General features: G+C 47.3%; 2 protein-coding genes across 4 annotated transcripts in view; one reads left to right on the top strand and one right to left on the bottom strand.

Annotated features, from left to right (window-relative positions):
• Positions 1 to 4,374: 4,374 nt before the first annotated feature.
• Positions 4,375 to 16,533, top strand: part of LOC129382267 (sodium-dependent nutrient amino acid transporter 1-like) — a 43,984-nt gene continuing 31,825 nt past the window's right edge. The window contains exon 1 of one of the 3 annotated variants that reach the window (XM_055065954.2): positions 4,375 to 4,790. In XM_055065954.2, coding sequence (XP_054921929.1) covers positions 4,740 to 4,790 — 51 coding nt within the window. In that variant the 5' untranslated portion in view covers positions 4,375 to 4,739. Of the gene's footprint in view, positions 4,791 to 6,664; positions 6,747 to 16,533 lie in introns of those variants that run through there. The other 2 variants (XM_055065956.2, XM_055065955.2) reach the window with 2 other exon arrangements.
• On the bottom strand, positions 12,665 to 15,660 carry LOC126521734 (uncharacterized). Its single transcript, XM_050170474.2, has 2 exons — positions 15,401 to 15,660; positions 12,665 to 13,913 (listed from the first exon to the last, which is right to left on the bottom strand). Exons 1-2 carry the CDS (start codon positions 15,525 to 15,527, stop codon positions 13,381 to 13,383), a joined length of 660 nt encoding a protein of 219 aa, XP_050026431.1. The 5' UTR covers positions 15,528 to 15,660; the 3' UTR covers positions 12,665 to 13,380.

Here is a 16,533-nt window from a genome sequence, read left to right as displayed (position 1 = left end):
CTGAAACACTCGTCTGTTGCTCACAAGAGGGCGCCTGCCTCCGCTTTGTTCAAAGAGGATGCGATTAGAACTAACAAACACCGTCATGTGATACCAGTCAAGTTTTGTTCAGAACTTGGCTGGATATCGGATGGTTAATGGCCAGACACTTATCTCCCATACCTCATCAGTTAGCACCGATGTTTCGAGCACACTCTGCCGCAATTCGCGGTATTCGTAATTTCATTAATCACTTTCGGTTTTTCGAGTGCTAAGAGAATTTGTTCGGGATCCCGAAATCGGGCAGTCCGTCAGATACGGCCGGATTTTGAAGCTGAATTTCATAACTGTCGTCTGCTATTGGAAAACAGTAGGCAGACGTAGTGAACTTCCGTAAACTCTATGATCGGTTTGAACTTCAGACAGATACGAATGTGCAAAATAGGCTCCCTAAAAAATAAAATTCCTGGCATTACTTTTCTTTGCGCACAGGTTATCTCTAAAGCGCCGTTGGTGCCTATAGCTTCCATACCGCTGTACGCGATTCAGTTAGGCGGAACAAAAATATAGCGGCGCTCACGATGGCGACGCCACGAACGTCTCACTTCTAAACAGCTGCGCCTGCAGACGGCGCGCATCTGTGTGCAGAGAACGGTAGCACGTAAGGCTTGCGTCCCCCCCCCCCCCCTCTCTCTCTCTCTCTCTCTCTCTCTCTCTCTCTCTCTCGCTCTCTCTCTTCATTTGCCTGGTGGATGATTTACGAGAGAACGTATGCGATGTATAGGCAGTGTTTACGGATCGACGATGCGTCATTCGCAGTTTCCTGTAAGCATTGCCTGACCCGGCAAGAACGCATTACTGCTGTGAGAAGACGGCAACGTTCTGCGAAGCGATATTTGGTCTGCGTTCTGCATGTTATGTCTAGCGAAACACATGTGGTCGTACCTGCAAGGTCGCTAGGCTCCGTGAAATTAGGAGAACATCGCATCACTCGACCGTCTTTAAATTAATTTACGGGGTTTGATTTCCCAGAGAAAGGGCAGGGCTAAGGTTGTGGTAGGCACCGTGTTAATTTCGACCAGCTCGGTATTTTTTATCTCTTTTCATTTAAATGCAGAAGCTTAGGAGGGTAGGTTAAGTGAGAGCCGGCTATCCCAAAATCGCAGATTTGTTACGCAAGAAAAAAAAAAAAAAGAAACATCAGCAAAATAAATTCCAACCTCCAAAATCACGATACACACACGAACACAACTGCACAATGATTTATTTATTTATTTATTTATTTATTTATTTACTTACTTATTTACTTACTTACTTACTTATTGTCGAGACAAAAATTGTCTAGTCTATGGGCACCAGCATCTAAGGCACAGTCCCTTTACCATGGCATGGTCACAGGAGTAAAGGAGTCCTCTTAATGTACATAAGCACATCACTGCGATATCGGCTCGCTATAAAAGAATCACAATATGAAATGAAATGTCCACCGGATAATGTCCGCCGGCAAAATAGTAATGCCACTACAGTCCATAAGATGAGACTCCTCTGAAAAATCTCGAAGGGCACTTGCACCATACCACCATGGCTCCGCTTACCAGGGCATCACCACGATCTATGCATTTTGCTCAGTGTGAGTGGATGTTGTCTGTCGAGGGTGTTCAAGCGATCACGCAGGCGAAGCCGCGGTCAGTCATATCGACTACATTCTATGATAATGTGCACCACTGATACTTCGGAGTTATCACAGTAACCACAATGGGGGGACATTGGTCTTCTGATGCGACACTAGAAGTGAGGCGTGTAGGCTGCACGTAAACGTAAGCGGTGGAGAAGCGTGCCGAAAGTGCGGTCAATTGGTTCGCTGAAAACCGCAGGAATGGGTCAATCCTGTATAGCAGTGATGACTTTGCATGTCCGTAGGACCGTATGTTTTTGCAAAATTCGTGCTGCACAGGGTGCAAAGGACATTCTCGGCATCTGATACAGAAAACGTCACTGGTGTCGGGTACGTAACGTATGTGTTCCTCTCCTGCTGGTCGTGATGGTCTGTTTTCAGTGACTACCGAGCCACGTTGGAATTCTGGGAGACGAGGTGGCCGACAGATTAGCTACTGCAACTGTTGTTGTTGTTGTTGTTCTCCTGAGTGGCTGTGGCGCATACCCACAGTGAGGGATTGGCCATGAATCTGGTGGTTAAATGAGGTCTATAAAAACAAGTGAGTTAACAATTTGAACGTTTAAAGAAAATCTAATAAATAAATAAATAAATAAATAAATAAATAAATAAATAAATAAATAAATAAATAAATAAATAAAGCTATGGTGGGGAGGGAGGACGATCAGTCTAACGTGGTAATCGATTGGTGTCACTTAGGTAATCTTGGATTGTCAAGCAAACATTTCTGACCTACTAATGGAGGCTCCAAAATATAGGATCACAGGCACTGATAAATCTAGGCCAATATTGCGAAGCGGGATTTCCAGTAGTCGTTTTCTTATAACAGAAAAACGCCAACAAGACAACAATAAGTGGTCTCTTGTCTCCTCTTCGCCACAGAATGAATGGTGAGGGGACCAAGCCAGACCTGTGTAGATAGAAGTTCAACGTAAGTATACGGCAGCGCAGCCTCGTGATGAACACTTCAGTTTTTCGTGTTTGGCGAAAATCTCTATGCCAAGGGCATAGAACATGTCGGTAATCCATAGAGTTGGTAATTGCGGAGCCTGATACTGCCTGCATGATGACACTCCTGCGAAATCTAGCAGCAGTGACATGAGCAGTCAAAGTACAGTAGGGGAGAATTGGGCCACTTATCGAAGCCTTGGCTAGAGAATTCGGAATTTCATTTAAAATTGGTCCTTTATGGCCAGGCACACAAATGAAACGCACGCTTCTCAAGTGCCCAGGTACCAATGAATTAAACGTCCTCATTACGCTAGAATCGTGAGAAGCAGTAAGGGATGAGCACAATGATAATGGATCAGTGATTATTACGGCTGACGTAATTGATGATCCTAATTTGCATAATGCCAGCACCACTGCCATGAATTCAGCTAACAAGATCGGTATGAAATCTGGAAGCCGAAGAGAAAATGTCCAATGAAAAATCGGGGAAAATATTCCTACACCTGACTTTCCTTCACATTATGAAGTATCTGTCGCAATTACGATGTTTGTTTGAAGGTTCTTCAGATGATCTTGTAACATACCGTCTAGAATACTATGTGGAAGTAATTTTCCATTATTAGGAAAAATGTCATCGAATTGAATATATGTCCACGTCAAAAACAAGCGATTAACTGCTGGCAAAAATAGCACTAGCTATGGGGTCAGTGTGAATAAAAATACACGCAGAAACTCCTCTGGGAGTCATCTAAAACACGCGCAAGCATTTGCTGTACTAATAGCCTGATTTTCGTCGTCGTCGTCGTGTGCCGCTGGGTTTGGTATAGAACGGCGAGAAACGCCGCGAATGTCGCGCACAAAAACGGAAGAAACGCGGTTGCAACGCCGTGATGCCAATTGGAATAGCATGCGACGACGGTGTCATGCTGCCCGTAGCGTTGCTGTCGCGTGAGCTTCTTTCTTCTACTGTCGTTGCTGTAGCTTTCAGTCGCCGTCATCGTCCATTAACTCTTGTTGTTCCCCGCTCATCCCAGGTGCCTCCTTGAGGTTGTTTCTGTCTTAACCTCTCTACTGCCACTGACGCTCTGCATGTCTGCCACGGTTGCTAAATCGCGCCACCTTCGCGGTCACGTTGCTACGATTGCGAAATACGGTAGGTGTAATGCCCCTAAATAAGATAACCGCGGATGGATAAGGCGCTAAAGAGCGAGCGATAACGGCTCATATAAGGATGGGAACGCCATCAACGCACCTTTTTGCCTACACGTATACCGTCACCGCTTCGTAACGTACGGCGATACACTCAAAAGGTGCTGTTCGCATACATTGGGGCCAAACAAAGACAATGTCATGGAATGTATGACTGAGTCCACAAAAAGCGCGTGCGTTTGAAGACGACTTGGTTGAAGTCGACCCGGAAAGTTGCAAATAAACGCAGCGCGAACATGCGACGCTTCAGAGAGTGAAAAACTAACGAAGCCGCGTACAAGTGGCAGCATGTGAGATTGTTTTTTCATTGAGGGGCCTTAGGTAGGCGTGTGGTTTTGCGCCACCGTGCGGAACCGGATGGGCAGCGCAGTGACTGAGAAACCTGACTTTGAATCGAGAAGTCGCAAGTGCAAAACTAGTTGTCGCTGATTTGCGTTTGTAACCATCTGATTTCTTTCGTTGATTTGTGTTTTTATTAATACGTCATTTTTTTCATGCAGTGAAAGCGTCACGCGTCAGCGACGGTTTCGCTCAGCGAGTCGACGCATAAATGCTTGCGCATTTAATCCAGACGCGGAGAACGAGCGTGAATTTCCGAGTGGACGCAGAGACGGAGGACAGGAGGCGACAGGCGTTCCTGCAGCGAGGGCTATCCTGTTTTATTAGAGTAATATCGAGTGCCTGACACAACATTTATCAGTGGCGCAATATGCGACACTGCAATATTGTCACGTGGCTGCGACGCTATGCAAGTGGCCAGGCAGTGCAGCAGGGGGCACGAGATTAGACGCCGAACTGCCGTGAGTGTGGGTTTGTGTGCGTGCGGCTCTGGAAGCAAAAGTACTCTTTCGGCTTCGATGGCCGCGACAAGCACGCATGTGTTGGTCGATCGTTTCAACTCAAGTGGACCTCGGACGCCACAGTGATGCCCTACGTCCACAAGATGTCTCACGACGGCAAGGAGATGGCAGGCATGGTACGGTATTCTGGTGGTTTCTTTTAGCACCGCGCAAACTCGATGGTCCGTGGACCCGCATTTTATTGCGCTGACAGAAAGCACGGTTGCCCGAAGAAGAACATCGGGTATTATATGTGAGATACGCAAGTGATGACACTTGTCTGATACCGGCTGTTTTGTGGGCACGTCTGTAACGCCAACGACCCAGGACGGGAGCGTCGGCTTTCTGCTAAGAATGAATGAAATGCAGAATTTCCTGCGTGTTGCACTTCTCGTAAGTGTGAGCTTATAGGTTTCGTTAGGTTATGCGATTCCCGGCGGAAGCGAAGGATGAGCTTCAAACGAGCTTTCGCTGGCATTTCGTACCTCAAGATTTGAAATTAGCCTCGATTAGAAATTTTAACCCGATCAATCGGTACCTTTTAATAGATTAATTAATAGATTAAATATATTTTCGTTACTAAGCTAGAGAAAAAGAAAGTCAAAGCCGGTGACTTGACACGATACACGCACTTTGAAGAAAAAAGGAAAGAAAGAAACCGTGCTATTTGAATCGACAGTTGTATTTATTCTTGCTGCGAGATTACTCTATACTCATGTACTCATTAGGGCATACCGCCTTACTAGAAACTTACAACACAGGAACGCAGGGATATTACAAACGTCGCGTCTAGTTCAGGCTCGTTTTTTTTTTGCCTGTGCGTTTAGTACGTCAAGTCGTCAACTCTGTTGAAAATGTCAAAGGGGATGGCATCTATTTTCGTTCTGCGCTGCGCTTCCTTCTTCGTTCAGGCGACGACAGAAAGTAAGGTGCGTCTGGTTATCTCCAGTGCTCTTTTTTTTTTTTTTGCTAAGAAATAATGTTCCACACGCATGTCCTACCGCACCATAAAGGAGAATAGGAAAGTTAAAGGCCTGTGCAGATTTTGCCACGAATGCATCGCGCATGCGCGGGCACAGTCGGAACTTGGTCGCCTCCTTGACTGCTATGCCGGCGCTTGCCTGATTTTGGTCATTTGAGCTTAACCGATTAATTGCCATCAAAAAACAAAGCAAACAAAAACGAAGCCACGATTAACGCTTTAATTGAGTAATCGGAAGATCAATCGATCAACCGGCCATCTCTACATGAAGACACGGTGTGGATTGGATCAAAGATAATGCTGTATCTCTGCTCGGAAGGAAAATTTAGTTTTTCACTTATGTGCGCTTTCTTCTGTCGTAACAAATCGTATGCATGAGCAACATTTCGCACGTATTTTCTGGTCTTCCAGCGAAGGAAATAGTTCATTTGTGAGTGTAGCGCTCCGGTGCTGTCCCATGTTCGTGGCTGTTCGGCGACAGTATACATTCAGGGCAACGAGCTTGCGTATATGCAAAGAGATTTTTTAGAGAAAGCAATATGCGTTTGTCAGTGGGCAGTGCCACCAGCGCCTCCCTAGTCTCAGACTCTATAGGCTTCTGTGACTCTCGTTACTGGAACACCACGTGTGTCCTGTCCCCGAGTTCGGGGCGTAACGAGGCATTGCTTGGCAATTGGCGCCACGCGAGAAATTCATTCCCTTCTGCGCGTCTGATCTCAGGCATACCTTGCGAACAACGCTGACGATTGCCGCCTCTCGCGCGTGCGTCAACGCGTGTTTCGGGCATCTTGTTAGCGACACATGTTTGGCGTTCAGTGCTGATGAGAGCCTACGAGGTGCATCGTGCGAGTGTGCGGTCGCACTTTGTGCAACGCTGATGACGTCATCGATATTGACTGCGTCATCACGAGGCAACCTGAGAAAACGCGTTTAGAGAAAAAGAAAAGAGGGGGGGGCACCTTTGGAGAAGAAGGCAGCTGGCAATCTCTGCGCGACGCACGTTACAATGCGCTCGGCGAAACTCGGGAGAACGGTATTTATGGAACGATATTAACGTGGGAATACACCTGTGCATACGTGAACAGAGAGAAGCAGCATGGCAGAAGACACCGTGAGTAAACACTTAGGTTAAACAATTATACATGTACGTAGAGCGAAAGTATAAGAGAAAAAAGAAGGTAGTCCGTCCCATTTCACCTCTCTTTAAATCAGATTTTGTGAAGCCCTCCAGCGCGCTATCTGAAATGTCGCGAGTCATGAAATGTCATGGATTGTCTCACGAACCGGCGTTCATGTCCGCTTCGCTTTCGCTATATCAATCCCACCAGCTCAAACTATAACATGTTTGTTAAAGGAGCATTTCAAGCTTGGGACACTTGCGTCGATCGTCCGACTCGTCTGCGTAATTAGTCTTACTGGCGAAAGATGCGGAGAACATACCGTAATGTGGGTTAATTAAGGACCTCGTGGGTGGATGGCTTCAAACGACCGCCGCAGCAAACATTTGCATAAGCTTGGTGCGCTTATTCTGTGCCTCCTATACCGGGTGCTTTCTTTCTTCATTTTTTGAAGTGCACCAAAATTTGAAATCTAGAGAAGTATAAATCAGGGTGGCGTTATCTTCATCGTTCGAGTGTCCAGATTGGCAGCCTCTAGATAAATTGGCGCTGTCGTGTGCGTGATTAACGACGTTAATGACATCTTTAATTACTGATTGAGCAAATGAGCAACCTGAAGCCTGTCGTCGCTATTGTCTAGCGGAGTGAACAAACTTTCATTAAACAAGCTCCTGCAAAAGCTTTGTTAAGGAATGCTTCACATTTCACTGACACGGAAAAACGGCGTTTATGACGTCGACCACCCCGCACCCGCCTTTAATCACGTTGCCATGGCGACCACAGTAGCAGAATTCCGCAGCCGCGGCTGTTCGCGGCGTGTTTCGAAAAATGAATTGAAAGTGGCGAAACTAGTGGCGAAAGTGGCGAAACGTATAGGCGAAACCACAGTGGCGTAGGTGCAGTGCAGATACCCGCCGCAGTGGCTCAATGACTACGACGATATGTAGCTGAGGGTTTGCGGGTTTGATTTCCGGTCACTGGGGCCGCATTTGGGTGGAGGCGAAATGCCAAAACGCCGGTGCACTTAAATGTAGATGCATATTAAGGAACCTTACGTGGTAAAGAAAAATTAATCCGGAGCCTTTCACTATGACGTGTCTCACATAGCATCAGTGTTGCCTTGAGACGTTAAACTCCACGAATCAATCAACGCAGTGCCTAGAGTACGAAGTACGAACGCAAATAGCTTTCCACTGACGTAGAATTTGCTATCACAAAGATATATCTATTACAGCACACCCTGATGTGGCGAACCTGATTCTTGAACGGTACATCGCTTGGCGCATGCCCGCGGTTTGTCGTCTTTACTTGCGGCCGAAAGCCGGCATACAAGATGTTTTTGTCGCTATTTTATATTTTTTCCCTCCCTTTTATGCTGCAGGCCTTCCTCTCACTTTGGTGTTGGTTCTAGAAGGTCGTCCAGTGTAGATGCTACTAAAAATGATCACAACAAAATAATGAACAGGAACCGCCGGAGGATAATTGTCAATGTAAAGCAATAGCTTCCCGGTATACCTGCTTTTTATGCTGCTGGGGACGCTTACTGGTTAGCTCAACATGCTGAACCGTGTTTCCTAAAAGGATGCAGAAAATAGCGCATCTTCCTCTTCACAATCACTCTTTTTCTCTTTTTCTATTGGTGAATACTATGAGGTGCGTAGGTGTATGTAGCGACGCATTATCTCTAGAACCACCCACGTTAGTGACCACATTGAAACCCTTCCGAGGACACATATCGTGCACTGCAGGTATCAGGACCAGCGCAACACGTCACCAGCTTAGATTGCACTGCCTCTGTGATCGGCACAGTTTAGTCGGCCAGACGGCCGTCTAAGCAAAGTTGGGGGAAGAGCCAAAGGAAGATTCACTTTAAAGCTCGGTCTTAATGTATCGCTTGGAGTTGTCCGTGCGCGTTCATCTCGGTCGTTCTGCGTGTTTGTGTTGTAATCTAACTCGTTTCGTCTTGCTATCACTCACTTTTTTTTTGCCCGGGGGCTTTTTCTTCGTGTCACTCCTATGGTTACTTGCGAAAATCTTCGCGAGTACTTCGAATACATCCGCTGAAGCGCGCCGAGAACGGAAGGTTGCAGGGTATGCATTAATTTGGCCCTGACGAGCTCATTCCATTCCAAAGCCGAACTCGGCCCTCTGCCTTCGCGAATGCCGGCAGCAGTGGATGAATGGATGCAACTTTATTGTAAGTCCGGCAAGGTTTAACGTGACCCGCGCTCAGGTCTCCCACGGGGGAACTTCAAGGCCCTGCCTCAACGCCGCCTCACGGGCTTCCTGGACTGCCCACGTCTGGATGCCGAGGTCTGAGCTGAGCTCCCGCATTTTTTTCTTCTCTTTGCGTTGCAGCTGAATATGCAAATAGCTATCTGCGTGGCGCCTGAGCCACACATGCGCTCGCACGCACGCATGCACGCTCTCTCCCCTCTCTCTCTCTCTCTCTCTCTCTCTCTCTCTCTCTCTCTCTCTCACACACACACACACACACACACACACACACACGCACTCACTCACTCACACAGATGAAGAGAGAGAGAGAGAGAGAGAGGCAAGAGCTAGGGTTATTTAATTTCTGAATCACGTGGCTGGCGATGACCCCCGTATGCTGAATGTCGTGGCATTTTTTTGTTTCGAATATTGTGCGCTTGAACTCGGTCCATTGAATTTTTTGCCGATGACGCAGCGTTTTTTTCACGGCTCTTCCATGCCGAATTGTCCTGAAACGCCGCTAAAGCAGAAATCTGCCTGGCTATAGATAGAAATTATATATACAAAAAGATAGATATATAAAAAAGATAGATATTATAGATACAAAAAAGAACTGAAAGAAGAAGCAAAAATCAAACACGTCGAAGCCAACATTTAATAAAAGAAAAATAAGGAGAGAGAGACACCAAAGTCAAATCTAAGCAACTGCTATAAGTCGAGCCACGCAAGTACGTTGGACTGCCATCGTTCATAATGCTGAGTTCGTGGTCCGAAGCAAATTCTGCAAGTTTTCTGCCCATGAAATCTATTCTGGACCTTCGCCAAACCAAACGATGAGCATTAAAGTAACCAGTTATAATCCAGGGTCCAGAAGTCTCCGTCAGGATGTCTCGCAGTCGGTCGCCATCGAACCGACTATGTGGGGAGATGTAGGCGCCGATAAGAGTGAAGGCCACTTTATTATTTGTAATGCGGAGACACACGTATTGGTTTCCGTCATGAGGTTGCACTGAGTAGGGAACGTAGGTTAGTTCTGTGCGGATGTAACCAATGACTTTGCTGGATTCCCCGCACCTCGACGCCATAGAGGCTTCGTACCGAGAGAGCCTTAGCGCTTTTGGCACGCTTGGTTCACATTTTACCCCTATAGGAAATCGTTTGGCAAAAACGTATTGGCGGAAACATGAGATCCGTGATTTAAGTCCATTGGCATTCCATTGGAAAGTCGTCGTGCTACGCACTTCATCGCGAAGTGAAGGCAGTGGAAGAGCCATTGTGCTTACGCAAGATTTGGAAGCACTGGGCTCAGAGCATCCAATACTTGCACTGCGCTTCGAGCTGTTGGTATATTCGAGTTGCCTACAAGCGTGCGAATCGCATTTATCAAAGGCTTCAGCATTGTTACAATTTGGCGGGCATGCTCTGCCATCTCATCTGGGTGAGGGGTGGAGCATTGTGGTGCCACTCTTCGTTGTGGTTTATTCACAGGGCTTAACCTTGGCAGTGGTGGCCATGCTTCATCCACGGCCTTCTTTTCAGCTGATCCATTGTCAATACACGGTTTGGACACGTTCTGCAGTGGTGGTGGAACGGATTCAACAGCAAAACGCTTTGCGGCACGTGTTTTTTGCATATGGAGAGCAGAATTCCTTGATGAGCGTCTGCGACGAGAACGACGACGCCTAACGCCAGCAGCTGCTTACTGATGAGCCGAACGGTCCCTCACCGTTTTCTTCAATGCGGAGAGCTCCCTCCTAATTCTTTGACATTCCTTGGATAAGGTGTCATGGGGCCCCCGATAGTTTGGATACTTATAAGTTTTAGCCCAGCTGGAAGTAGTCTGCAGAGTGTTGTGCTGCACAGAGGGAACATATCGCCAACTTTCCACAGGTGGTGCTCATGTGACCGAATATATGGCATTTCGTCCACTTCGTCCAAGTGGCTCGGGAACAAATCATGTCGGAAACGACCTACCTCCACATGCGACGGAAGGCAGTCACCTTTAAAGAAGATTTTTACACAGCTGGAGCTTCCGAGACGGGCCACCTGTAGTATTTGGGTCGCATGATTGGCAGGCTTAATCAAAAGTGGTAAACCGTCGCCTGAGATGGGCACATCAATGTAATATATGACGCCTGTAGTAGCCTCTTTTCCCAGCGGGATCATGGTACGAACGTTCATGCCACCGAGGACAGTGACAGCTCGCAGAGAGTAAAACGCGGACGTTTGAGCGACGTCTACCGCAACAACCTTTTTCGAGAGTTGACTCTGACGTCCTCAATACCATTTGGCAACAGTCCCTCGGGTTCAACAGATGCAACTTGCTTGTTGAGGAGCCTCATGTCGGAGGGTAGCGCTGTTAAGAAGAGGATGGGGTACTTCGATGAACTCTGCGGTGCGGAGTCCTCATAGTAGATGTGTCCACAGAGGCCCTGAGCACCCGCCGCTATGGTTTCTGACTCAGGACAGTCACGTAGTCGTCGTCGGAGGTGGGAGGTGGCACTTAACCCATCGATCACCTATGCCTGGCCACGACATCTCCGTGGACCAATTGTGGATACCTGCCCATATTGCTCAGCTCGAGGGTCCGCGGCTACAATCGAACATCTGTTGCGGACATGTCCTGGTCTAAACCAGATCCGACGGCGCTACCTGTGAACTGTGGGCCTTCATCCTGCGGTACCACCAGACTATGATTCTTGGCTCTGTGGGACCAGCCATCCAGCACTATTGACGTAGATCGCCAAAACCGGCCTGCGTGTATATACGTAATAGTTTATGCCATTGGGCAAAGCTTTCGAAATAAAGAAAGACAGAAAAAAGAAACGCGCGAGGGTCCATCCACTTGGCCTCGTCGTTTTCGCAGTGAAACGCTCCGCGCGTCTCTCGATCGCGTCTCTCTGGAGACCGTCTAACCATCGATGAGCTAGCCCTTCACGCTCGGGCCGCACGTGTGCCGGTTATACCGTGAGAAACACGGCGGCGGCAGCTGAAGAGGTGGCTGCGGCGCCGACAGCGTGAAAGCGAGTGTCCGTATAACTGCTATCGCAATAAGAAGTCACTTTATAACACTCAGTAGTGTATTTGGTTTTATTGTTGTTTTGTCGCCTCAAAAAAAAAAAAAAAAAAAAGACATGGCTGTGTTTTGTTGTGTTGTAAATAAAATATTTGTTTTCTCTTTCTCCGCTGAAGATGGTAGGTCCCACAATTTTTTTTCTTTAGATCGGGAGCCAGGATTCAAATAACGTTTTTTTTTCCTGAATAAGCATGCCTTATTTAGCTTATTCAACCATCTAAAGTGCAGAAAACGGTTAATTTTATTTCTTTCTGTCAGGTAAGTTTTTCTCGTGAAAGGTGGTAAAAATGCTAGTCGTGCCAGCAGTGATAAGTAACTAATGAATCGCTGAATTGAGTAAAGCTTTGACATTTACGTAGATAAGTGGGATACCTGTGCAATGAACTAGGATAAATGCAATGCGATAAATATTAAGAGAGTAACATTAGAAAAACTAAGGAAACGGGAAAAATTGCCAATTTTGACCGAATTCATTTGCAAAATGAGCTGTAAATGCAAAAATACTGCATCATTTTTTTTCTGGTTCGTTACACGCCTGTATGTGAGGAATGAGTGTGCACAATTTTATATCAAAACGTTTATTCGAAAAGAAGTTATCAAAGTTTGCATAACGTGAGTTAGAGCAAATTTTTTTGAGCAAAACGTAAACAAATCTTCAAACCATGTGAAAGATGTCAAAACTACACAGATGCCTAAAATGCGCCAGCTTCATAGCTGGGGCCCCCACAAGATGCACTAGAGTCGCCTTTTGTTCGTGTGGCTGCTCGCCGACAACATAAAATGAAAAAAAAAAGACAAGTATTTTGAGTAATATTTATATTAAAGAAATAGCACAGATTTTCGGCTTCGCAGTACGAGCGTTTGGGTTGGGACACTAACTCCCAAACTAATAACGATAGGAAGATTATTTTTTGGCAACATGTTGCTGAATGTTTGGGCATACATAAAATTAAATAAAAACAAAAAAATACATTTTGTGAAAAAGATATTGACCTTTGAATCTGGCCTACTACCTTAAACTGGCGTGGTTTGAGAATGTGGAACGTTTTTCAGCAGCATTCTTTCTTGTGCGTGCTTTGCCTCCGCAGACTTCCTTTCAATTACATATGGAGTTGTCCGCATATGGATTAGATAAGCTGGCATGCAGACTACGGAGGTGCCGCCATATCAGATTGTGACGTATTTTCGTTCCATCCAGGTACTGGAAGACTTAGTGACGGGAGACCCAGCTATTAATCGCTGCTGCCAGTAAAACAAACAGTAAACCCACACTAACTGCACAGTTGTCCTCAGCCGGATATATTGTTTTGTTGCTGCACTTTGCCGTGTTCAGGTCAGTGATCCGCCCGGCTAGAATCGTTCCTGAGACCGAGAAAGGACGATTCGTGCGCTTTCTTTAAAGGGCTCTGGTTGAAGGTGGAACTCGACGCCATCCCGACATCGCTGGCATTGACCACCGCCTGCGCCTTTGAGGTCAGCTCGGTCCCTTGAAGAGTCGGGTCCGCGGCCTCCGACGCCGAAGCCCTTGCGCCGTCGGTGGTGTCAGAGGCCGTCGTCGCCGTGTCGTTGCTGATAGCGTCAGACAGGTAATTGACCACGGGAAGGTGGAATTGCTCCAGCAGATCCGCGCGCAGTGGCGCGGACATGTTGTGGGTGAGCAGCAGCGACGCGCCTTGGGTGCCGTTGGGAACCTGGCGGAGGTTTTCGGCACCGGCTCCCCCGCCTTGGGTGTCGGCGCCCGCGAAGACCGCGACGATCTTGCTGAAGAGGCCCGAGATCATAGTCTCGAGGAAGGTCACCTTCGTCCGATTGATGTTGCGGTTGAAGGCGTGGCCCGGCATAAGAACGTCCATGCTGACGATGGCGCCTGCGGAAGAAGAAGACAATGAATTCAGAAAGATTCGGTTACCTTAAATCGAAGCTTTCTTTGCAGATTTGCACGGCGTTTGGCGGGTCGTCGCGCGTCTCGCCAAGGAAGCAGAGTCGACCGATGCCGGAGACGATGTAATCGAAACTGCAGTCTTTCTCGGATATAGTGTAATCGAAGGTGGCGACCTGGTGGGCCGATCCTATCACCAGTGCCCAATATGAGTCGTCACAATGATTTTGTTGTGGTTTGTAACAGAAAGCCGACCCCGGATGCAGTGCGATCCATTTTGACGATCCAAGATAACGCTACCGCATTAAAGTCTTCAAGCTATAGCGTGAATATGGACTTAGCTGATTTGTCTCTTTCTCCGAGCTTGGCGTCCGTGTTTCGCCGAGTGGGCGTAGCGGGGATCTCTAATGCAGCTGAGGGCCATACAGGAAAAACGCCTGTGTCGTTGGCGTGGAGCATATTAACATGAAGTCATCGGCTATTCATATTCGGGCAGGAACAGACGCCAGGAACACGGACAAAAGTGAACGCATGTAGAAAACGCACAGTTTTCTATGTGCCTTCACGATTGGCCGTGTTTTCAGCGCTGTTCCCACATCAATGGGGTGGAGGAGGAAGCTCAGGACGACTGGAAGAGGAGCAAGTTTGTAGATATTCATCGTCGGCGTTTTCCTTCGCGTTCTGCTTGCGTGCCTGTTCGTATACGGCTGCCCTTCCGTACAGCGGAGAGGAAGCACTTGCGCAGTGGCGGTGGTCGGTGCGTTAAAAGTGGCATTCGCATAGTTCAGTTCGACCGCAAAGGACATTGCCTATCGTTTTATTCGGGAGGTGCAATTGACCGTGTCTTTACAAGAGGCGCAAATTCGTTAAACATCATGATGTAACTTTTGGTACTTCTCAGTATACACAGCTCCATTTGCAACTGAGCCGCGAGACCAACAGCATCTGACTGAAGTTGTCGGGGATACGGATAAGTTCGAATATGACGATTATCTTCGTTCAAGGAATAAAAAGTGTCAACTTATACCATTCGCACGTTACTTTAACAGAAGCGATGTAATCGCACGCTTAAAATCAATATATCTACATCGTAACGTAAACGTGGCACTCAGAGAGAAAGAGATACTTATGGGAAAAGTTGTGCTATCGGCCTGACCTATAGTATTTTCTGGTCTGCTACTACGTATGGTGAAGGTGGAAAGGGGACAAAACGAGTGGGGAAGGAAAGAAGGGATCCGCGTAAAGAAGACAGGACATCTACACAACGTAACGTAATTCGTAACTTAATGTAACATCACTTAACGTGAGCATGCAAGCATCTACATAAAAAAAAAAGCTTAGCGCCCGTCGATTCCCAAGCACAGTGCTTGGGATGGGCCTAACATTTTTTTGTTTTTTCCACCTGGCCGTAGACGGTCTCCGACCCTGTCTCTTGCATGCGTTCGCTTACCCCGAGACGACTACAAGGAACGTACCTACGAACACCAAGAAAGCGGCGCCAATGCAGAAGCCCACGGTGGCACTGAGAATGTCTTGCCAGAGCTTCCTTTTTGGGGATCGCATGCGCACCGCTGGTGTGGGGACGGCCTGTGCTTCAGCCATGGACGGGCGTCAAGGACTAACGTACCAGCCGCTGGACCACCGTCTACTTCTTCTTCCTCTTCGTCCCTTTTGTTCTTACCCTCGTTGTTGTTCTGCTGCTGCTGTTTCCTCTGCACAAGTGGCACAGACCCACTTTGGGGCGTCGCTCGGCAATTGGGCGGTTTGCACAAATGCAGTAAAAGTAGTTCAGAAGATTAAAAACTGTCTTACTGGGGGGAAACGCGTTAATATATGCGCGGCGTTCATTGTGGAATGGTTGCAATACCGGAGCGAATCGATAATATCGAAACAAATTAATGAAAGTGCATTAAATTTATGTTTTCAGAAAGGAACGCGATTCACTTTATTACCCCTGCACCAACGACCTTCGGTCCACCCTTTTCTGAATAAAACAATTAATTCATTCGTTATGATGGAACTACAAATTTGCTGAGCTTCATCATAAAGAAATAACGGGGAAATACAAAATAATCATCTACATGCCGCCTCATAGGCGCTGTTCTGATATGACGTATCTCCAAGTAGCCTCAAACCTGTAAATCCTCTGCCCTTATCTCGCGCACATCGCGCGTGCCGTCGCCTTAACGAAACGCCAATGTCGTCTGCGTGGAGTGAACGCTAGCGCAGAGTAAATCGCACATTAAATTCATATATGCACTAGCGTATAACATTCTGACTTGTCCGCGGACTGAGTTCTCATGCGAATACTCATTGTCTTTTCTCATGTACTCATTCCCCTCGGAAAGAACGCTGTTAGGAATGGCCTGCCGAGGTGGCAACATTTTCTCAGTCAGCTGCAGCTGCGAGCGTTGCGAGCTTCCCCGAAGAGAACATGGAAGCCTTCAACACCTGCCGCGGTGACTCGTTTCGTAGGGGCCGCGAGGTGCCGCGTCAACAACCCCTCGGCGCCGCATGACTAAACGCGATCAGCTATTGTTAGTGAAATCGACAACGCCTTCACGGTTCGACTGAAGCAGGGGGATTTCCTGGAAGGAGATGCCATGCG

The sequence above is a fragment of the Dermacentor andersoni genome, chromosome 6, assembly GCF_023375885.2.
Source record: "Dermacentor andersoni chromosome 6, qqDerAnde1_hic_scaffold, whole genome shotgun sequence".
Taxonomy (NCBI): domain Eukaryota; kingdom Metazoa; phylum Arthropoda; class Arachnida; order Ixodida; family Ixodidae; genus Dermacentor; species Dermacentor andersoni.
Note: the sequence above shows the minus strand (reverse complement) of the source record. Positions and strands in the feature narration are given on the sequence as shown.

Bases quoted from the DNA above. Each gene is read 5' to 3' on its own strand.
- LOC126521734 (XM_050170474.2), bottom strand. From the start codon at position 15,527: ATGGCTGAAGCACAGGCCGTCCCCACACCAGCGGTGCGCATGCGATCC. The intron at 13,914-15,400 runs GTACGTTCCTTG...CTTCTTCCGCAG, and splicing joins CGCTTTCTTGGTGTTCGTAG to GCGCCATCGTCAGCATGGAC.